Raw genomic sequence first — 23,218 nt, forward strand, 5'->3', positions numbered from 1 at the left:
TATAAAATATATTTAGACAATGAGGAAGCTACACTGTTGCCCATAGAGGTAATGGTTATGCAGCTCATTGTGATACAACAGGAAGCACTTGTGTTGTGAACAGCACATTATTTGTAACAGATATAAGAATAATGAACGGAGGGGGTTTTACGCACATCCACAATAATAACAGGAGCTGGACAAAAAGAAGGTCCAATAAACAGAGAAAAATATCATGTTCGCTCACTGCTTTGCTGCTCCCACCACTTTTGGGACCAGCAAAATAGTAAAACGGATATTCCCTTTTCTCTTTTTAAATATGGGACCTCAACTTCTTTTCGACTGATCATTTGGAAATCACAATCAATAATATACAGCAGGATTATCTTGCCGAGTTTGAGTGGACATATATTCTCAGAACTACAAATTGGACCTTTCAAATAGGTCAAATGGCAATCGCAATAATAAATTGACTATGAGCTACGTGCCAGCCTAATTTATTAATGTATACATAAATATCTCACCAAGACTAATATGCCACCACCCATTACTCCAGTAAAAACAAACAATGGAAGTTGGAGCACTGCCATAGAATTTCTGAACTACCCAGAGACATCTGGCACCTTTGGCACCTTCTTCCTCAGCTTTTCTGACTTTTCAGGATGGAGAGCTCAAATAATGGTTTTGATCTGATTGCTTGTGAAGGGTGGTGCTAAGTAATGCTTAAATAACAGGAGTTATATTCTAAATGGAAATGACAGCCACAGCCCTGCAGGGAGGGCAAGTACAAATTGCAAAATTTGATTTGATTAAAAAGATGTGACCGACTCAAGCTTGTCCCAGCAACCGCTCAGCAAAAGTTGATACAAGTCAAGGACGCCCCATATAACACAAGGCCAACACTCTCCTAATGAATACACTCTGTGGATAAATACTTTTGTTGCCATAATGATACTGTAGCACATGCTGGAGGTGTTGCATACTATACATATTCTGTAAGATGTGTCAGTTCTGAGCCTTTAAAAAAAAAAAAAAAATCAGCGATGGAAAACATTCCGACTTGATTGTCAGAAAAAAAAACACAACTTAGCACTTATTTCCCTGTCTATTTATCCAACCAAGCTGCATCCACATGCGTGCGTTAAGTAGGGCTCACAAGACAGTTCTAAGTTATGCTACATTATGGGCAACAGCGGACAATCCTACTGTAGAGTCTTGACTAACAGCATTGGATCTAAAACAAAATACTATAACATGGAACGTTTCATCAGATAACCTTCTTAGCTAGCTGCTCTCACCCTGCTAATCCATGCGCCTCCTAGATCATGTTCAACCTCCTGGGAATTGCCTGTAAAGACTGGCTGAATAAAGTGTAGTTAGATTGACAGTAGCAGATAGAGGAACGGGTTCTTAAATGAATGGATTAGGCACGACAATTGAGAAGTGCTTGGCTTACTCTGTAGTCCTTTTCATGATAGCCTCACATGCACTGTATGTATTGTGAATTAACTACCAGCCATTTAGGTGAACGAGATTTCTGATGTTGAGACACAACCTGTAAAGTTATTTATTGACAGAGGCAGTCTACAAAGTTAACATATCCAGATGATATCTTCATGGCAAATCAATCAAATGCATTTTATAAAGCCTTTTTTACATCAGCAGTTGTCACAAAAAGCAAGCAAGGCAGAAGCACAGCTATAGGAAAAACTCCAGAGAAGGCAGGAACCTAGGAAAAAACCTAGAGAGAAACCAGGCTCCGAGGGGTGGCCAGTCCTCTTCTGGCTGTACCGGGTAGAGATTTAAGAGTACAAATGCTTAAAATGACCTAATTTCATTACTGGAAAGGCCATGCAGATGTTTATCCCTGCAAAATTGATATCATAAGAAAAAAAAACAGCCATCATCTCAGATGTTCACTGAGCACTTTGGAGTATGTCATTCTTGATTGATTATTTGACATCCCCATTAAAACCATTTCTCTGAAATCAACGTGGGGCAAAACCCTCGTAATGTTTTCCGAGCTACGCTACATCAACATACCACATTATCTTCTTAGGGGGAAACAATCTTCTGCATTCATGTTACTAACAGTACTGCTTATACCTACAGATCACACATATCACCTGAAACGAGCTTAGCCGTGATACCACTGGGTTTGTGACATCAAACCTCCACCCATAGGTACGCACTAAACACTCCCTTAACACAGCAGCAGGGTGAGTGCCTGTCATCTGGATGTCGCTATAGTGCTCCTCCAGGACTCTCGTGAAGAAAACAAATAGGAAAAAACAGGGCAGTGTTTGAAACAGTTGACTCCCTGGTGCGGTGCCAGGGCCTCCATCCAGCTCATGGTAATAAATTGCAGTCTGACAACATTGCTCTCAACAGCTTAACGTAGACCTTTTCCAAGACACTGTTTGTCACTTTCTGGTCTGGGCCTCGGGACATTTACAGTTTAGTACCATGGGAACACTGACTAAGCCGACTTGAGTTTGCCATTTCCTGTTCAAAGTCTGTTTGAGATGCACTATTCTGGGTGGGTTGTTAAATATAGTTTGGGGGAAGGTTGGGCGTTACACTGTATATCTATTAGACATAGATGAGACTACTGTACTTCAACTATGGGTAATACCACATTTGTTTCACGACAGGAGAAGAACTGCCTCATCCAACAATTCACTGGAAATATTCACTAAGGCAACTTTCACCCAAACTGGAAATATACCGGTGGTAGTTAGAGCCCTGAGTTTTTCCTAGTCGAGTCACAAGGTCAGGAAAACTCAAAGGTTATCTTTGATAAGATTACCGCAACACTATTCAGATCACAAAATAATCTTTGTAGAACGGTGGAGCACCAATCTGAACACAAACAATCAGAGGAAATGGGGAAATAGTGATAGTGATCTGAACCCAAAAGGGTCACAGTGCAGGAAGACGTAATGACACAACAGAAGCGGCACACTGAATCCTGCCTGGTCATGTGAGCAGGCTGTGTGGGTCATGGCGTAGTAAGCAAACACCAGGTGACAGACCTGAAGGATCATTTCACAGAGGAAGACTGCGTTAGTTTTCCTGCTGTCCTGATGACTGCTCTAAAACCACTGTGCTGTAAACCTGCACATGATCGCTCGGTGTTAGCAGCAGAGGTCAGCGCCTGGCAGCCCGCAGAGCAAATATACCTATATGCCTAGAAAGGTAAACCAAACGGGATCATAGGACCATGTAGTACTAAGCACTGGCAACAATTAAGCCACCGTATATAAAGTCCTTTTTATATAGACCTGTGGCTTAAGTGAACAATGGTGACTTGCTGATGACTCCATCTTTGTTTATATCACTTCCAAGCGTCATAAAATGACCAATAACATGTTTATGCCCCATCGCTAGTTTTGGATTGTTGTCTTTCATAAGATGCGTTTTCTAAACTTTCATGGAAAATGTAACATACATGTCCCATATGAGTGTTAGAAGCATAGGTGAAGGACTGTATGGATGGGGTGATTTCACTGAATGATGAGAGAACTTGCGCCCCCTGCTGTGGAAAACAGCCCTAAAACAAATGCAGGAGGTGGAAGCTAAAAGGGCCCACTCCCTCTCTCACAGTCGTTCAGCTGAACAGCCACACGGATGGCCAGACACTCACACACACAGACACTCACACACATACCCAATTCCAAACGAACCCCTAGCCTTAGGCACTTTGTGTAGATCTCAAAGGTGTAAAAATTGAGACATTTCCTGGAGGTGTATATGATGTACCATTTCAAATTCATTCAGATGAATTTAACAAAAAGTGCCTCATGGTGGGGCATCTGTAATTGATTTGCATTTGAACTGTTAGTCCTGAGAAGAGTCTGTATCCATGTCTCTCTTCTCCAGACCAGAGCACAAAACTTCCCTTTCTTAAAACACCCTTTAGATTGGTTCTCACACATACACAGACCCCAGTAGACCCTTTCCCTCCCAGAGCCCCTTGTGGACCCACGAGACAGTGATCTGTCAGTCAGAGGGAAACCCAACACCACCATTTCCATGGAGAAGCCTCCATTCACTGTCAAAGACCTACGGCATTTGGCTGAGAGGTGACTGACAAACATGTATCAACTAGCACACCTGTTACGCAAAACTGTGCTACATTCATCAGGCACTTCATTACTGGTTTCCAGATTTATTTTGAAGGAGGATTCATACAAACAAAAAGAGAAACAAAAGATTCCTTTGAGACTTATTTCAGTTACGACAAAAGCCCCATTTTATACAGTGATGATTCACGAGGCAACATGTACAGGTTTCCCATAACGTTCTGAGAGCATTGGAAGACAGAACCGCTGCAGACAAACTTCGACAGTAGGCTCAAAGGCTATGAATAACGCTTATAAATATTATGGCATCAGAAAAGAAACAAATATAGATCCTTTCTAGTTATAATTTTTTTAAGGAAGTGCAACATTCCAAGCGGGCATCTTCTTACTCTCAAAACGTATACAAAATGGCGGTGGATGGTATTCCCTGCCAGTCAGTTGGTTGGTTGATGGGACACCGGTTCAGGGATTGTTTTGGGGGGATGAAGGGAGAGAGTGTGTGTAGTGTAGATCAGGTGTGTGAGTCCCTGCATGGCTACCCTGCTTAGAGTACAGTGCCTCTGGACACAGAGGAGTATGGGTAGAGGAGGAGGTGGAGCAGGGTGGTGGGGGTGGGCGTCTCAGAGCCCAGCGTCGTTGTAGGTGGGGGTGGGGACCTTCAGGATGCTCTGTGCATTCTCCTCCACAAGGGGGCGCCAATTGACCTCCCCAGTCAGCAGAAGGTCCTCCCCGTCCAGAGCATCGATAAATTGCATCTGTGTGGAACAAGTACAGATAAAGACACCAAGAAAGCACCATTAAGACTGGCACAAGGACATCCATTACAGAGGAAGCAACCTGATGTTTCATATTTTTATTATGTACTGAATAGTCAATGATAGTTTGTGGAACATTGAAATGGCGTCCCAAACCAAAGCAACCTACTCAAGTATTTTTCTCAACATAGTATTTTGTGTTGGTCGAAAACTCAACAAGTGCTGTAAATTGTGACCCATTTCAAGAAGCTAGGCATATGTCGCATGTCACTACTTCACAGGATTTTAATTATTATTATTATTTTATCAAAATGCGTTTTTGGGCAGAAATGCCTTCTGGAACATGTGGACTTTCATGTGTCTTAATAACAAACTTGTATGCCATCTGTAAATACGAATACAATTGTTAAATTACAAGCCTAGTTGGTTTAGCCACGGAAAAAGACAGGAACCTTCCCGCTAGCCATGACTGGCTGAGATAATGGATGGGCTGGACATGCCGAGAGATGAGTTCGGATTGGTCTGCCATGTAGCACACTTCTGTCTATAACATGAGCTGCTCAGTATGTTGATAATCCTTTCTACCGCAGCTTTTTTGAAAGATATGAAGAACTGCTAAAGTGTTGCTACTGCTCTCAACATTGCTGCCCTGAATTTTACAGGTGTTATCGACAAAGTCAAGATCAGTGGGAAAAAATTGAGATGGATTACTTTCTGTAGGACGATTGTGCCATGCTGACTCTCTCGGCCTCTGAAAATGAATCAGACGATGATGAAATCGTATTTTTCATTGAACCAGACATTGTAGAGTCTTCTGATGACAGTGATGGGGAAGAAACAGCGTGTTGTTGTCACGGAAGAAGTTGACCGAGGGAGTCGAAAAAAGTCAGAAGGCTGTTGTATAAACCACCCGTCTCCGGATTACATCTTCAAACTAACGGCAACATGGCAACCATGACAGAGAGGGAGAAGCGTTCATCAATGTATACGGGTAAGAGTAAAGCTAGCTACATTTTAAGATATTATACGTTTCTAATTTTATCAGAAAGTCGTTTTCATTGCAAGTTAAAGCATGCTGTTAGCTAGCTAATGTTACGTGTATGATCTGTGTAGTAATATTATTTGTATCTCAGAAATCCATTTGCATTGCTACTTATAGCTTAATGTTAGCTAGCTAGCTAACATTGAACCTAGTTGGTTAGCTTTAGCTACCTGTAGATTCATGCATGGTAGTAATGTTATGAGTTGGTATTATGGTTAATTGTTTAGCTAGCTAGCTACATGTCTAAACATAAAAGACTCCACTATGTAAGTAACCATTTCACTGTACCATTTACACCTTCTGTATCCTGTGCATGTGACAAATAAACTTTGATTTTATTTGATCTAGTGTGTGTTTACCAGAGACGGCAATGTGAAGAACATGACCTGCATCAAAGTCAAATTAGGATAAAACGTTAGGCCGATGAGACAGTGTCCAAGTACAACAATTCTCAAGCAGAAAGCTCTGCTTTCATAAGCTATTTTCTGTAATTAGCTTGCCATTAACTTGACTTCAGTGCATTCAAAACAACTGGGAACTCTGAAAAAACGAGCTCCGACTGGGAAAAATCTATTTGAAGGGTCATCCAACTCATGAACTCAGGAAACAATTTAATCAATTTTAGAATATTGCTATAACGTAACAAAATGTGGAAAAAAAGTCAAGGGGTCTGAATACTTCCCAAATGCACTGTACAACTCACATTTCAATGTGAATTTGGTAGGGTCACCCAAAAAGTTAGATATTGCATCTTTAATTAAACAAGTGGCCTGAGCTCATGGAAGGAGAATTTGATGACAGTAACTAGTGTGTGTAATGATGCAGTGGCGATGCCAGTGCAGCGCGCGACCACTGTACGTGACTTCGTCGCTGGGGCAGGGGCCGAGGGCCTGCGATCTCCTCTCCTGTAGCGTGTCATCAGGCATGGCCAGGCTTTATGTGCTGCACCTGTGATGAAACAGCTCTGGCCCACTTGATTAACAAACCTGTTATCTTTGCACTGACTTTTCTCCCCGTCTCTCATTTACTCCCCCTTTCAAGAGCTCGTCTATGCTCTTGAAATCCCTGCGAGCTCAGAGAAACAGTATCTTTTGTTTGTTTTCCTCATGAAAAGTCCCTCCTCGTCTCATAAATTCCTGGCAGTGCCTGTAATGTACACTAGCTAGCTGGAACCTGTGGCATGGCCCCGTCTGTGTGCAGTGATGCGAGGACACCTTTAATGCAAGCAGGCAGGAGTGGGTCAGGCCCTGGACTACGTACACACCAATAACTCAGGACCAAGGGGGATGCCAGTGGAGTGGCCGTCACCGCAGTCACACGTTCCCCCTAATGCCACTTCCATTTGCTTTCGTACTAATGTCAGAGTTCCACTGTCGCCCGCTGGCTCGGGTTGAGGAAATGGTCTAACGCTTGATTTAGTTTGACCGTAAAACCGCCACCTTTAACCCTCGTCGAAATTGGCCTATATGGATATGGCCAAATTGAAATGTTTCTAATAGAAGAACTATAAAAAAAACATGATGCATGACCATGGCAGCAATTGTAATAGAACATTTTGGAGATTATGGGGAAATTATCAGACCAAAAGGTGAGGACACAACAGCTCACCTAACAAGACTGAATCCAAACAGACTTGATTTAATGTGCATTTCACCAGCAGTGGAAAAAGTACCCAATTGTCATACTTCAGTAAAAATAAAGATATCTTAATAGAAAATGACTCAAGTAAAAGTCACCCACTAAAATATTACTTGAGTAAAAGTCTAAAAGTATTTGTTTTTAAATATACTTAAGTATCAAAAGAAAATTCTATAAATAATTTGAATTTCCTTATATTAACCAAACCGATTCTCTTGAGTTTTTTTTTTTTTTTTACCGATAGCCAGGGGCACACGCCAACACTCAGACATAATTTGCAAATGAAGCATTTGTGTTAAGGGAGTCTGCCAGATCAAAGGCAGTAGTGATGTCTGCGTTCTTCTGATAAGTTTGTGAATTGGACCATTTTCCTGTCCTGATAAGCATTCGAAATGTAACTAGTACTTTTGGGTGCCAGGGAAAATGTATGGGAATAAAAAGTACATTTTCTTTAGGAATGTAGTGGAGTAAAAGTAAAAGTTGTCAAAAATATAAATAGTACAGTAGATACCCCCAAAAACGATTTAAGTAGTACTTCAAAGTATTTTTTTACTTATGTTACGCCACTGTATTTTTCACAGCATTTGTCAATAATGAAATCTGAAAATACTCTGGATACATTCAGTAACATAAGAACATTCATATACATTTTGGAGTAGGTGCAAGATAAGAAAAAGGGTTTGAGTGAGAGGTCTAACATGGTGTCTCCAAGTTGCCACTAGAGATGTCCCCGACTAAAAAAAATCTTGGGTCGACAGAGACTCGTCTATACTTTAGACAAATCGATTGTATTTGTATTTTTCCATATATAGAGACATCCTATGACATCAAATCAACTATATGCACTGAGCTTGTCTGATGCTTTAAGCGCACTGTTTGATGAAATAATTAAGACACACAAATGACTAGAGGGAGTCCGACCTGCAGTCAGGTCAAGACCCTGGTGAGGACGACGAGCACGCAGATGAGCTTCCCTGAGACGGTTTCTGACAGTTTGTGCAGTACTTCCTTGGTTGTGCAAACCCACAGTTATCAGCTGTCCGGATGGCTCATCTCAGACCATCCTGCAGGTGAAGAAGCCGGATGTGGAGGTCCTGGGCTGGCGTGGTAAGACGTGGTCTGCAGTTTTGAGGCCGGTTGGACGTACTGCCAAATTCTCTAAAATGAGGTTGGAGGCGGCTTGCGGTAGAGAAATTAACATTAAATTATCTGGCAACAGCTCTGGTGGACATTCCTGCAGTCAGCATTCCAAATGCACACTGCCTCAAAACTTGAGACATCTGTTGCATTATGTTGTGTGACAAAACTGCAAATTTTAGAGTAAAAAATTGGGAATATCTGTTGACAGTTTTGCTTTTAATAAAACATTTATGTAAGTCTACGGTGTGCCTCTCCGCTGGCAAAATCAATGCCATAACCAATTGCATTACCTCTAAACCAGCTTTTGGTCGGTCTTAAATATCCCTAGTTGCGCTGACTGAAATTGGCATATTGGTGCATGTTTTTAAGGACACAACTATATTTTCATCCCTCCCACCTCAGCGCAAGCGAGCTGATGTTAGACAGGTAAATTGCCGAACCTGGCATAAGGGATGGGAAATGCCAGTGCTTCAGTTTTTACATGACAAAATGACAAACTAACGTGCGTTTAACACTTGCGCCTCCAGTTTAAATAACTAAAAGGAATAAAAACTAGGCTCTACAGAGTGGAATTTGAAGACAATTGTTCACAAAAAAAGAGATGAACTGTTTGAGAACACCCTAGAGCAGACCTTTTCAAATATCTCCTCAGGGACCCACAGCCATTCCATGTATTTGAACTATTCTAGAACTAGCACACCTGATTTAACTTTTCATCAAGCCCTTGAATAGGTGAATCAGGTGAGCTAGTTCAGGGCTACAACAAAATAGTGAAACGTCTGGGGGTCCCCACGTCCCTCAGGTCTTTCCAAACCTGATAAGTCGGGGGCAGATTCTTTTTGGGTGCCGGGTGAAAACTTCGTGGCCAGAAACATTTATCTTCTTTATTTGGGGAACCACTGAGGACTAGGGTCCTCGTGTCCCATCTGTGGTGATATGGAGGGTTGTCTTCCTTTCTCACCTGTTTGCGGACGTACTCCACCATGAGCTCCAGCTGCCTGGGGTCCTCGCACTGGCGGTTGAACATGTTCCTCCACAGGGCGGCCGCCAGCACCCCGTCGTCCGAAAGGATTCCCTTCAAATGCAACACAGAGGTGGTGAATCTTTACCTTCCATCACTGCTTCGTCAAATAGCACTGAGGACTGGACCTGACCGAGCACGCTGGCTCCTGCAGGACCTTTCCGACAGTCAGGCCTAGAACAGCACCACGACATGCTAGCTCCTGACCCGTTCACAAGCAGGCTTGGTCTCTGGGGCCCTTCCGTTGCCAGTCATCGTTTCCAGTGTGTGTTGTGTTTTATACGATCTGGCACAGCTGAGGCAAAGATAACCCTAATGGTCATAGCTGGGTCTTACCTCATCATATCCAAAAATAGCAGCGTAGAAGGTCTCTGTCATAGCCCTCATGCTTTCCTTCCGGTGAATGGCATCAATCTAGAAGGGTGAAAGAGAGGGAGGGAGGGATGTGGGTTAGCCAACTGCAGAGCAAGGACCGAAGTTGGTTTTAACACTATTTTGGGTAAACAGTCCCAAGACTACTGCTTTGCTTGAGTTCCTCAAATTTGTTCACATTTTCCACATCGAGCGCGCACACACACACATTTTCCTCTCCTGAAATATAAATAACATTTTCCTTGGGCTGTTGGAGCCAGTTTATAGTGCTGGACTAGGTTGAGAGTAGGGGATCTTTGTGGCCACTCACTGAGTGTGTCGAGCAGGTAGAGGGGACTATACTTACATAAATACACAGGTACAGCACTCACTTACATACAGTACTGTATTAGGTACACCAAGGACACTAATAATACTCAGGGAGTTTTGATAATGAATGCATTGTAATAGAATAGGGGAGTAAAAACACAGAACTAAATAGGCTATGACAAGAATGAATCAGAGGTCACCTCGAGGAATCTTCCATACAAACTCCGCAGCTTGAAAAACCGTGACCTGGAAGCGGTTTGAGAACTCAATAGATGAGGACCTAGTTTTACCTGTTCAAAACGCCCAATAGGTCAATTTGGAGCAGGCGTGATAGACAGGAGTAGAACTCCCACTTAGAACAATAACAACAAGTCCCTTAACCTCTGCTCTGTGCAATTCTCCATAGTAACATACATGCAGCAATCTCTGGTCTTTTTGGATACATTTTTTGGAAAGTGATCTCATTTATTAAAAATCAGTTTAAGGGCTTCCACTCACCTCTGCGTTGGCTATCGGCGTGGCGCGAGAAGATGCACCTGTGCATAATTAGGGACCTACGCATAATCATCACCCCCCAAGCACCAGACTACCTGACAAGTTTTTTTCCCTTCGTTTTACACAATTAGCAAGTAACATTAGATCTGAAACGATTGCATGGGGGCTCTAGCAGTGAGAGGGGTAGTGTGGATACCTGGAAGGCCCATATTCTTTTGAGGATTAGCCTATGTTTTGCTTCAGTCCGAATCCAAAACAAAAAGCAGATAGGCTACAGCTTGAGCTGCATTACATTTGGTTTCTACAAAACAGCCCGTGTATGTCAGCCTTGTACTGGTCTATAGCTCCATTGTCCAGGTAAAGAACAGAATATGCACTGGTAGAGCCATCCGCTCAGTGCCATGTTAACGCTGTGGGGAACAAGGGGTCCCTTCATTTTAGTAACCCTCTCCTCTGGAGTTACATGGGCTTGCCCTGGTGGTGCCCTCAGGCCAGTTGGGTGGAGGAGCAGGAAAATGAGGCCAGGTTAGGGCAGTGTGAGTGGTTAAGCTTCGGGAGAAGGCAAACGACTGAGCTTACAGCGAGGGCCCCGCTTCTGCAGTCATCATCAATCTTTACCGTTCGGGTTCTCATTCCCCCGCCACCGCCGCAGTCGAGAATGAGCTCACGCCAAAGGGTGCCCACATCCTCCATGGAAAATAGGCTTTAACCTCTTAAGGACCGGACCCCTTTTTTTTCACCTAAAATGACATACCCAAATCTGCCTGTAGCTCAGGACCTGAAGCAAGGATATGGATATTCTTGATACCATTTGAAAGGAAACACTTTCAAGTTTGTGGAAATGTGAAATGAATGTAGGAGAATAACACATTAGATCTGGTAAAAGATAATACAAACAAAAAAAACATGCATTTCATAGACTATAGAAATAATAATAGAAAACGCAAGAGAAAGGCCACAGTATAATATTGCAGTTTAGGCGTAATGTAGATTTTGGCCAGCAGTGTGTGTGCAAAGTTTCAGATTGATCCAGTGAAGCATTGCAATACTGGACTACTTTGTTTCAAGTCTGCCCAAATGTGCCTAATTGGTCGATTGATACATTTTCAAGAACATACAAAAATGATATGGTAATACAAAATGTACGTTTACACAGTACATGATGGATCATTAGCTTATAAACTAACTTCACACATCTAGATGGCCGGGCGGGGTGGAGCCAGAGACAGCAAGGGTTCAAACTGTAGAACCCAGTTCCTACATTTGAATATAAAAATGGATTTTATCAAACAAAACTATGCTACATTTTATCTCTGGGACCCTCGGGATGACAAATCAGAGCAAGATTACTGAATGTAAGTACTTTATTTACCTTCAGAGGCGAATGTATCAAACCAGTTGCCGTGATATGTTTTTTTTGTTGTGCGCTCTCCTCAAACAATAGCATGCTATTTTTTCACTGTAACAGCTACTGTAAATTGGACAGTGCAGTTAGATTAACAAGAATCTAAGCTTTCTGCCCATATAAGACATGTCTATGTCCTGGAAAGTTTGCTGTTACTTACAACAGTCATGCTAATCACATTAGCGCACGTTAGCTCAACCGTCCCGTATACGGGACACCGATCCCGTAGAGGTTAACGAGGCATTTTTGGGTGACAGGTTCATGGAGAGCAGCGACCTTTGACTTCAGGTGTTGTATGGAACTACCATGTACAACAGTGTAGGCCTATACACAGACTTCATGTTTCGGGATGGCTCCATCAGCTGATTCCAACCATTTAATAGTGGCAGTTACAGTATGTCGAGGTGATTATTCAGGGCCCTGTAAAAGCTGCTCTACTCACAGAGGATTACTCCAAATAGCTGGCAGCAGTTCGCCCGCCTCAGCTGGGCTAAATAATACTGATAATGACCTAATACATTTTCCCTAGACGAGACATCTGAAAAGTTTAGGATTTTCTTATAAAGTCCAATGCCGAAACCTTTCCCTCTTGATTTACAGTCCGCTCGGAAGGAGAGGTGTTACCACATGGAAAAGCCGTCCGGATGGTGGCACGAGAACGCTGGTGATTTCATTCCCTCGTTCCCCCTTGCTTGTTCCCAAGTGGGGTGAGCTTGTAAAACTATAGGGGGCAAGTCAATCATGCAAATGGGCGAAGGTCACGTCGGCCTCAGACGTTAGTGAGAGCGCAGTAACAGTTATACGAGGGCAGGGCCTTCGAAATGGAGACATTTACATTTGTTTTACAAGGAAGGTATTCATTTGTCAGACATCTTCCTCTATTACAAGTTGTAACCATAAATAATTTTGAAGACTTCAACATGAACATTATAGAAAAGTATTACTTAAAGCTCCAAGGGGGGAACTTAGGCAGAACTCTTGACTTGATCACCAGGGCAATCATTCCTTACAACAAATAGATGGTGGGGGACAGGACGTCTGACTTTAGCTGGTGAAATTGTTGGCCAGCAACCAACTCTGTACATGTTATAATAATAATATAATAATTGGTCATTTAGCAGACGCTCTTATCCAGAGCGACTTACAGGAGCAATTAGGGTTAAGTGCCTTGCTCAAGGGCACATCGACAGATTTTTCACCTAGTGGGCTCGGGGATTAGAACCAGCGACCTTTCGGTTACTGGCACAACGCTCTTAACCACTAAGCTACCTGCCGCCATGTTGACATGCCTGACAGTCAAAACTGGTCTGGTCTGGTTCAAGAGAACTGGTTCAGGGGTTATGCAACAACACTACTTCTGTATAGCCTACTTTCATAATCTATCCCATAAGTCAAGCGTGACTTTGTTCACAAAAGACACATTTTTGGTGGTTTTTGGTGGTTATTTAATATACTCTTTAAAGAGGTAAGGTTTTAGATGTTTTCAGAAGATGGGCAGGGACTCTGCTGTCCTGGCTTCAGGGGGAAGCTGGTTCCACCATTGGGGCTTTGACTGGGCTGAGCGGGAGCTGCCCTCCTGTATGGATGGGAGGGCCAAGAGACCAGAGGTGACAGAACGGAGTACTCGGGTTGAGGTGTAGGGTTTGAGCATAGCCTGAAGGTAGGGAGGGGCAGTTCCTCTTGCTGCTCCTTAGGCAAGTACCATGGTCTTGTAGTGGATGCAAGATTCAACTGGAAGCCTGTGGAGTATGCGGAGGAGCGGGGTGACATGGGAGAACTTGGGAAGGTTGAACACCAGGCGGGTTGCGGCGTTCTGGGTAAGTTGCAAGGGTTTGATGGCACAAGCGGGGAGCCCAGCCAACAGCGAGTCGTAGTAGTCCAGACGGGAGATGACAAGTGCCTGGATTAGGACCTGCAACGCTTCCTGTGTGAGATAGGGTCGTACTCTACGGATGTTGTAGAGCATGAACCTGCAGGAGCGAGTCACTGCTTTGATATTTGCAGAGAACGGCAGGGTGTTGTCCAGGGTCCTACATCAGCACTGCTACTTTAAGACGCTTGATAGATACGGTCCCAGATTTTAGACTGGTAAAGACACGAGGTTGGAGTTTGAGGGACTTACTCCCATGATCTTGCTCCTCTGCTCCACGTCCTCCCACATTGAGTGGACGATGTAGCGGCACATGTACTTCCCCTCACGGCCTTCTTGCCTTACCCGCACCAGACACATCCTACAGGAGAAAACAAAAAGATAGTCAATAATCAACTTGAGTGCATTCGGAAAGTATTCAGACCGCTTCCCTTTTTCCACATTACAGCCTTATTCTAAAATAGTTTAAATCAATTGTATTACTCATCAATCTACACAATACCCCATAATGACAAACCAAAAACCGGTTTTTAGACATTTTTACCAAAACATAAATAATAATAAAAACATTTTACATAAGTATTCAGACCCCTTGCTATGAGACTGGAAATTAAGCTCAGGTGCATCCTGTTTTCATTGATCATGATTCTCTGGTCTGATGAAACCAAGATTGAACTCTTTGGCTGAATGCCAAGCGTCGGCTGGAGTGGTGTAAAGCTCGCCGCCATTGGACACTGGAAATGCATTCTCTGGAGTGATGAATCACGCTTCACCATCTGGCAGTCAGACGGACGAATCTGGGTTTGGTGGATGCCAGGAGAACGCTACCTGCTTCAATGCATAGTGCCAACTGTAAAGTTTGGTGGAGGAGGAATAATGGTCTGGGGCTGTTTTTCATGGTTCAGGCTAGGTCCCTTAGTTCCAGTGAAGGTAAATCTTAACACTACAGCATATAATGACATTCTAGACGATTCGGTGCTTCCAACTTTGTGGCAACAGTTTGGGGAAGGCCCTTTCCTGTTTCAGCATGACAATGCTCCCATGCACAAAGCGAGGTCCATACAGAAATGGTTTGTCGAGATCAAATCAAATTTTAATTTGTCACATACGTGTTTAGCAGATGTTATTGCGGGTGTAGCGAAATGCTTGTGCTTCTAGCTCCAACAGTGCAGTAATATCTAACAATTTCACAACATACACCCAATACACACAAATCTATGAAAGGAATGGAATTTAAGAATACAGTCGTGGTCAAAAGTTGAGAATGACACAAATACTAATTTTCACAAAGTCTGCTGCCTCAGTTTTGATGATGGCAATTTGCATATACTCCAGAATGTCATGACGAGTGATCAGATGAATTGCAATTAATTGCAAAGTCCCTCTTTGCCATGAAAATTAACTTAATACATTTCCACTGCATTTCAGCCCTGCCACAAAAGGACCAGCTGCCATCATGTCAGTGAATCTCTCGTTAACACAGGAGAGAGTTATGACGAGGACAAGGCTGGAGATCACTCTGTCATGCTGATTGAGTTAGAATAACAGACTGGAAGCTTTAAAAGGAGGGTGGTGCTTGAAATCATTGTTCTTCCTCTGTTAACCATGGTTACCTGCAAGGAAACACGTGCCGTCATCATTGCTTTGCACAAAAAGGGCTTCACAGGCAAGGATATTGCTGCTAGTAAGATTGCACCTAAATCAACCATTTATCGGATCATCATAAACTTCAAGGAGAGAGGTTCAATTGTTGTGAAGAAGGCGTCAGGGCGCCCAAGAAAGTCCAGCAAGCGCCAGGACCGTCTCCTAAAGTTGATTCAGCTGCGGGATCGGGGCACCACCTGTGCAGAGCTTGCTCAGGAATGGCAGCAGGCAGGTGTGAGTGCATCTGCACGCACAGTGAGGCAAAGACTTTTGGAGGATTGCCTGGTGTCAAGAAGGGCAGCAAAGAAGCCACTTCTCTCCAGGAAAAACATCAGGGACAGACTGATATTCTGCAAAAGGTACAGGGATTGGACTTCTGAGGACTGGGGTAAAGTCATTTTCTCTGATGAATCCCCTTTCCGATTGTTTGGGGCATCCGGAAAACACCTTGTCCGGAGAAGACAAGGTGAGAGCTACCATCAGTCCTGTGTCATGCCAACAGTAAAGCATCCCGAGACCATTCATGTGTGGGGTTGCTTCTCAGCCAAGGGAGTGGGCTCACTCACAATTTTGCCTAAGAACACAGCCATGAATAAAGAATGGTACCAACACATCCTCCGAGAGCCACTTCTCCCAACCATCCAAGAACAGTTTGGTGACGACCAATGCCTTTTCCAGCATGATGGAGCACCTTGCCATAAGGCAAAAGTGATAACTAAGTGGCTCGGGGAACAAAACATCGACATTTTGAGTCCATGGCCAGGAAACTCCCCAGACCTTAATTCCATTAAGAATTTGTGGTCGATCCTCAAGAGGTGGGTGGACAAACAAAAACCCACAAGTTCTGACAAACTCCAAGCATTGATTATGCAAGAATGGGCTGCCATCAGTCAGGATGTGGCCCAGAAGTTAATTGACAGCATGCCAGGGCAGATTGCAGAGGTCTTGAAAAAGAAGGGTCAACACTGCAAATATTGACTCTTTGCATAAACTTAATGTAATTGTCAATAAAAGCCTTTGACACTTATGGAATGCTTGTAATTATACTTCAGTATACCATAGTAACATCTGACAAAAATATCTCATAACACTGAGGCAGCGAACTTTGTGAAGACCAATACTTCTGTCATTCTCAAAACTTTTGACCAAGACTGTATATACACATATATGGACAAGCAATGACAGAGCGGCATGGAAGAACTTGACTGGCCTGCACAGAGCCCTGACCTCAATCGAACATTTATGGGATGAATTGGAACGCCGACTGCGAGCCAGGCCTAATCTCCCAACATCAGTGTCCGACCTCACTAATGCTCTTGTGGCTGAATGGAAGCAAGTTCCCGCAGCAATGTTCCAACATCTAGCGGAAAGCCTTCCCAGAAGAGTGGAGGCTGTTGTTGCAGCAGAGAGGGGGACCAACTCCAAATTAATGCCCATGATTTTTGAATGAGAGAAGCAGGTGTCCACATACTTTTGGTCATGTAGTGTACATGACCATTCCTAGGAAATCCTCTACTGACGTCAATGCATGATTTATTTATGTTCAAGTCACACATGCTTGTATCAAGTTACAATTTGTCATTGTAACAGTGCTACTTTTAAGTGGTTCATGTCGATTTTGCTGTGTTGGGATCACGTTTTCTCAACCCTTTTCTTAAAATGGGCTTTGATCTGACTAGTACTGTGTAATTTCTGAAACGGGTAGCTGAAAAAGTCAATAGAACCGAATCCGTGGTTGTTCTACATTTTCACTCACTGGTTCTTGGGTGCAAATGCTAATAACCTAAACCAGTTTGAGCATGAATCCACATCCGTATGCGTTATTCCCACGACATGACACCATTTTCATAGCGTGAAGATGGTTTAGCCTCCTGCGCACAGCAGTTTTGATTGAGTCCAGGCCTGGCTTTTGAAGCTTATGTCATCCCGCATCCCAAAGTCAACAGAATTAGTGGCAGGAAAGTAGCTTTGACAGGAAGTCAGAGGAGTGGTGGGCATGTTTGATGAAGAGGGCCGTGGCAGAGCAATTCATCACCCAACTCTGATGAGCTCATGCATGCATACCTTTCTTTCCCAGGTCTGGATCAAATACCAAGGCATGTGTTAACTAAAGGCATATAACCTGAACTACCTGGGGTTTGAGAGTACAGATGCAAAAAGGGTGGCGAGGTTAGGTTATTCGAAAATAGAGTAGATGGATGACACCCAGTTCGATTTACTTCTTGGAAAATCAAGATGGCAAGATTTACCTCTAAACAATACTTATCCAAGCAGAAACATACCTAAACAATTAAGCCCTTACCACTGCACTCTATACATAGACAGGGAGGAGGTGAGGGCCCTGGCAGAGTGCTGCCAGGAAAATAACCTCTCCCTCAACGTCAACAAAACGAAGGAGCTGATCGTGGACTTCAGGAAACAGCAGAGGGAGCACGCCCCTATCCACATCGACGGGACTGCAGTGGAGAAGGTGTACACATCACTGACAATCTGAAACGGTCCACCCACACAGACAGTGTGGTGAAGAAAGCGCAACAGCGTCTCTTCAACCTCAGGAGGCTGAAGAAATTCGTCTTGGCCCCTAACACCCTTACAAATGTTTACATACGCACAATTGAGAGCATCCTGTCGGGCTGTATCACCGCCTGGTATGGCAACTGCACCGCCCGCAACCGTAGGGCTCTCTAGAAGGGTGGTGCGGTCTGCCCAACGCGTCACCGGGGGCACACTGCCTGCCCTTCAGGACACCTACAGCACCCGATGTCACAGGAAGGCCAAAAATATAATTGAGGACATCGACCACCCGAGCCACGGCCTGTTCACCCCGCTATCATCCAGAAGGCGAGGTCAGTACAGGTGCATCAATGCTGGGACCGAGAGACTGAAAAACAGCTTCTATCTCAAGGCCATCAGACTGTTAAAAAGCCATCACCACCCGGTTACTCAACTCTGCACCTTAGCGGCTGCTGCCCTATATACATAGAATCACTGGCCACTTTAATAATGGAACACTAGTCACTTTAATAATGTTTACATACTGCTTTACTCATTTCATATGTATATACTCTATTCTATTCTACTGTATTTTAGTCAATGCCACTCCGACATTGCTCGTCCTAATATTTATATATTTCTTAATTCCATTCTTTCAGATGTGTGTATTGTTGTGAATTGTTAAATACTACTGCACTGTTGGAGCTAGGAACAGAAGCATTTAGCTACACCCGCAATAACATCTGCTAAATATGTGTATGTGACCAATAACATTTGATTTGATTTAGACGTCATTGGTGCTTATGCCTAGAATGTCTCCCATGTCAAATCCTTTTGTCAGAAAATACAAAATCTTAACACCAGTTAAAAGTCTAGATTTGACTTCAAAGAAATAGCAGACGGGAGACAAAACTGAAGGAACACAATTGAGGTCAAAGTGGAAAATAAAAGGCACAGTCTCAGCTTCGTCATGGGAACTTGAAGTTCCCAAAAGGGGTTTCAAACTTTACAGAGGGGGGCAAAAGCTAAGTAATCCCTGCCTGAGAAGGGTCTGTAGAGGGTGTGTAACACAGAGGTACTCACCAGACATGGAGCTGTGCCACCAGGAACCAGGAGTTGAGCGTGTCGGGGAGGGAGCATTCTATGGACGGAGAGATCAGAGGGGCGTCAGACTAACTGGCCTGTAATGTGTCACATACACTACCGGTAAAACGTTTTAGAACACCTACTCATTCAAGGGTTTTTCTTTATTTTTTACTATTTTCTACATTGTAGAATAATATGCCAAGAGTGTGAAAAGCTGTCATCAAGGCAAAGGGTGCATATTTGAAGAATCTTAAATAAAAAATATATATTGATTTGTTTAACACTTCTTTGGTTACTACACAATTCCATATGTGTTATTTCATAGTTTTGAAGTCTTCATTATTATTCTACAAATGTAGAAAATAGTAAAAATAAAGAAAAACCCTTGAATGAGTAGGTGTTCAAAAACCTTTGACCGCTAGTGTAAATCTTTCAGGATGCCGATGAAAGGGTCCCTTTAGGCACTTGGGCAGTCTTGTTGATGTGAAGTTACTCTGGGAGTTTGGGTCGATAGCCCCAAGCAGCCCTTCTCTCCATCCATGGGACTGGTAAGGTCTACACGGCCATTGTTCTCAAAGCTATGGAAATGACTAGCACAACATCTTATAGTCATCGATTACTTGCCTGTCAATTACTTATTAAATACTCAATTAATGATCAACAAAGACCTGTCTGTAGTGTATGCATTGGCATCTGGCTGGAAGAATAGGCTACCTCACTCAGGTGATGAACTCTATAGAAGGAATGAACTACATAGAAGGAATCTATACAGGCAAATACTTACTTTCAAAAAATTCATCATAGTTGATTCTCTCAACACAGCATGTGTACATGCGCAAGGCAGCAATCTTGATTTTCTGCAAAAACAGAGTAGCAATAAGTTGATAAGACAACAATGTAGGCTAAGTTGTACTCGTCACAGTTGAGACTTTACGTGTCAGACTTGAACGGTTCCTGACAGAAGAGGCAGGTGTCCTGCGAGCTAACCTAAAGAGTATCCCACAGAGTAACACTTTACACTTTCCTTTTAACCTTTCCAAAATGTAAACCATAGTTCACACATAACAAAAGCAGAGGGCTTTGGCCGAGGGTGGGTGGTGACATAAGAAGAGTGGAATGTGAATCACTGGTAAATCTCTCTCCGTCCGGGCATTCTGTGTAAGCTTGGCGCTGGCATGGGAGGCCCTCTTTGAGCGCAGCCTCAGCTGCTGTGTGCACGAGTTAACGTTCATTCAGAAACTCTGCTGCTACCCACTCTCACAGCACATCAGTGCAGCACTAGCTATTGTTTGGAGTTGGTATGCCTTTGCATTCCCTAAGGTTTTTGACACCAAACTAATTTAAACCTTAAGACACGGTTCAGAGGAAGGCTTTTCAAGCTGATCTAAATGATGCTACCTTCTGTTGTTCTAAGGCCCTGTAGCGGTGGTGACAAAGCCAATGTGCAAATTGAGCAGTAGTGCAGACTAAGGAGAGGTAAATGACAGCTCTGATTTAAAGGGGCAATCTGCAGTTGCTAAATCCATTTTCTGACTTATAAATGAAATTATATGTACCCATTGATTCTTGAGGAATATAACTTATTAATGCCTCATGAGCTTAGTTCAACTGTCGTACTCCTTTAGAACCCAAAATATAAGCTTGTTTTACTCCAATGTTTGTAAACAAAGTCAATGTAAATAACCACATAAACAGAACCGTTATTTCAAAAGCATGAGTACCGGTTAATAATGTTATTTTACGTTCCAGGCATTTTTTTCTAGTCCCCCAACAAAACGCAACGAAGAGTCTATGCAAAGTTATAACTCTGTCAATCAGAAACTTATTTCAGTGTCTACCTGCAAGCTGAAAATCTTTGCCAGTGTGTATGCGTGTTTAGGCTACCTGCCCCTCCACCCACCAAAGCATAGGATACCGCATGTTAAATGTGCAACCAGAGGAAAAAAATAAACTCTAGACCACCTTTACTCCACACACAGAGACGCATACAAAGCTCTCCCTCGCCCTCCATTAGGCAAATCTGACCATAACTCTATCCTCCTGATTCCTGCTTATAAGCAAAAACTAAAGCAGGAAGCACCAGTGACTCGGTTAATAAAGTGGTCAGATGACGCAGATGCTAAGCTACAGGACTGTTTTGCTAGCACAGACAGGAACATGTTCCGGGATTCTTCAGATAGCATTGAGGAGTACACCACATCAGTCACTGGCTTCATCAATAAGTGCATCGATGACGTCCCCCCCACAGTGACCGTACGTACATACCCCAACCAGAAGCCATGGATTACAGGCAACATGCGCACTGAGCTAAAGGGTAGAGCTACCGCTTTCAAGGAGCGGGACTCTAACCCGGAAGCTTATAAGAAATCCTGCTATGCCCTCCGACGAACCATCAAACAGGCAAAGAGTCAATACAGGACTAAGATTGAATCGTACTACACCGGCTCTGACGCTCGTCGGATGTGGCAGGGCTTAAACTATTACAGACTACAAAGGGAAGTACAGCCGCGAACTGCCCAGTGACACAAGCCTACCAGACGAGCTAAATGACTTCTATGCTCGCTTCGAGGCAAGCAACACTGAAGCATGCATGAGAGCATCAGCTGTTCCGGATGACTATGTGATCACGCTCTCCGTAGCCGATGTGAGTAAGACTTTTAAGCAGGTCAACATTCACAAGGCTGCAGGGCCAGACGGATTACCAGGATGTGTACTCTGAGCATGTGCTGACCAACTGGCAAGTGTCTTCACTGACATTTTCAACATGTCCCTGACTGTAGTCTGTAATACCAACATGTTTCAAGCAGACCACCATAGTCCCCGTGCCCAAGGTCACTAAGATAACCTGCCTAAATGACTACCGACCCGTAGCACTCATGTCTGTAGCCATGAAGTGCTTTGAAAGGCTGGTCATGGCTCACATCAACAGCATTATCCCAGAAACCCTAGACCCACTCCAATTTGCATACCGCCCCAACAGATCCACAGATGATGCAATCTCTATTGCACTCCACACTGCCCTTTCCCACCTGGACAAGAGGAACACCTACGTGAGAATGCTATTCATTGACTACAGCACAGCGTTCAACACCATAGTGCCCTCAAAGCTCATCACTAAGCTAAGGACCCTGGGACTAAACACCTCCCTCTGCAACTGGATCCTGGACTTCCTGACGGGCCGCCCCCAGGTGGTAAGGGTAGGTAACAACACATCTGCCACGCTGATCCTCAACACGGGGGCCCCTCAGGGGTGCGTGCTCTGTCCCCTCCTGTACTCTCTGTTCACCCATGACTGCATGGCCAGGCACGACTCCAACACCATCATTAAGTTTGCCGACGACACAACAGTGGTAGGCCTGATCACCGACAACGATGAGACAGCCTATAGGGAGGAGGTCAGAGACCTGGCCATGTGGTGCCAGGATAACAACCTCTCCCTCAACGTGATCAAGACAAAGGAGATGATTGTGGACTACAGGGAAAAAAAAAAGAGGACTGAGCACGCCCCCATTCTCATCGACGGGGCTGTAGTGGAGCAGGTTGAGAGCTTCAAGTTCCTTGGTGTCCACATCACCAACGAACTATCATGGTCCAAACACACCAAGACAGTCGTGAAGAGGGCACGACAAAACCTATTCCCTATCAGGAGACTGAAAAGATTTGGCATGGGTCCTCAGATCCTCAAAAAGTTATGCAGCTGCACCATCGAGAGCATCCTGACTGGTATGGCAACTGCTTGGCCTCCGACCGCAAGGCACTACAGAGGGTAGTGCGTACGGCCCAGTACATCACTGGGGTCAAGCTTCCTGCCATCCAGGACCTCTATACCAGGCGGTGTCAGAGGAAGGCCCTAAATATTGTCAAAGACTCAAGCCACCCTAGTC

The 23,218-nt window shown here is 43.8% G+C and overlaps 1 protein-coding gene across 1 annotated transcript in view; it reads right to left on the reverse strand.

The window, feature by feature from the left end:
• Window positions 1-4,124: 4,124 nt before the first annotated feature.
• Window positions 4,125-23,218, reverse strand: part of LOC311134189 (ubiquinol-cytochrome-c reductase complex assembly factor 1-like) — a 31,365-nt gene continuing 12,271 nt past the window's right edge. The window contains exons 4-9 of the mRNA XM_084167800.1: window positions 20,119-20,191; window positions 19,332-19,389; window positions 14,364-14,472; window positions 9,997-10,074; window positions 9,601-9,714; window positions 4,125-4,819 (exon numbers count right to left, since the gene is read on the reverse strand). Coding sequence (XP_084023926.1) covers window positions 4,685-4,819; window positions 9,601-9,714; window positions 9,997-10,074; window positions 14,364-14,472; window positions 19,332-19,389; window positions 20,119-20,191 — 567 coding nt within the window. The 3' untranslated portion in view covers window positions 4,125-4,684. The remainder of the gene's footprint in view (window positions 4,820-9,600; window positions 9,715-9,996; window positions 10,075-14,363; window positions 14,473-19,331; window positions 19,390-20,118; window positions 20,192-23,218) is intronic.

The sequence above is a fragment of the Coregonus lavaretus genome, assembly GCF_964263955.1.
Source record: "Coregonus lavaretus genome assembly, chromosome: 8".
Taxonomy (NCBI): Eukaryota; Metazoa; Chordata; class Actinopteri; order Salmoniformes; family Salmonidae; genus Coregonus; species Coregonus lavaretus.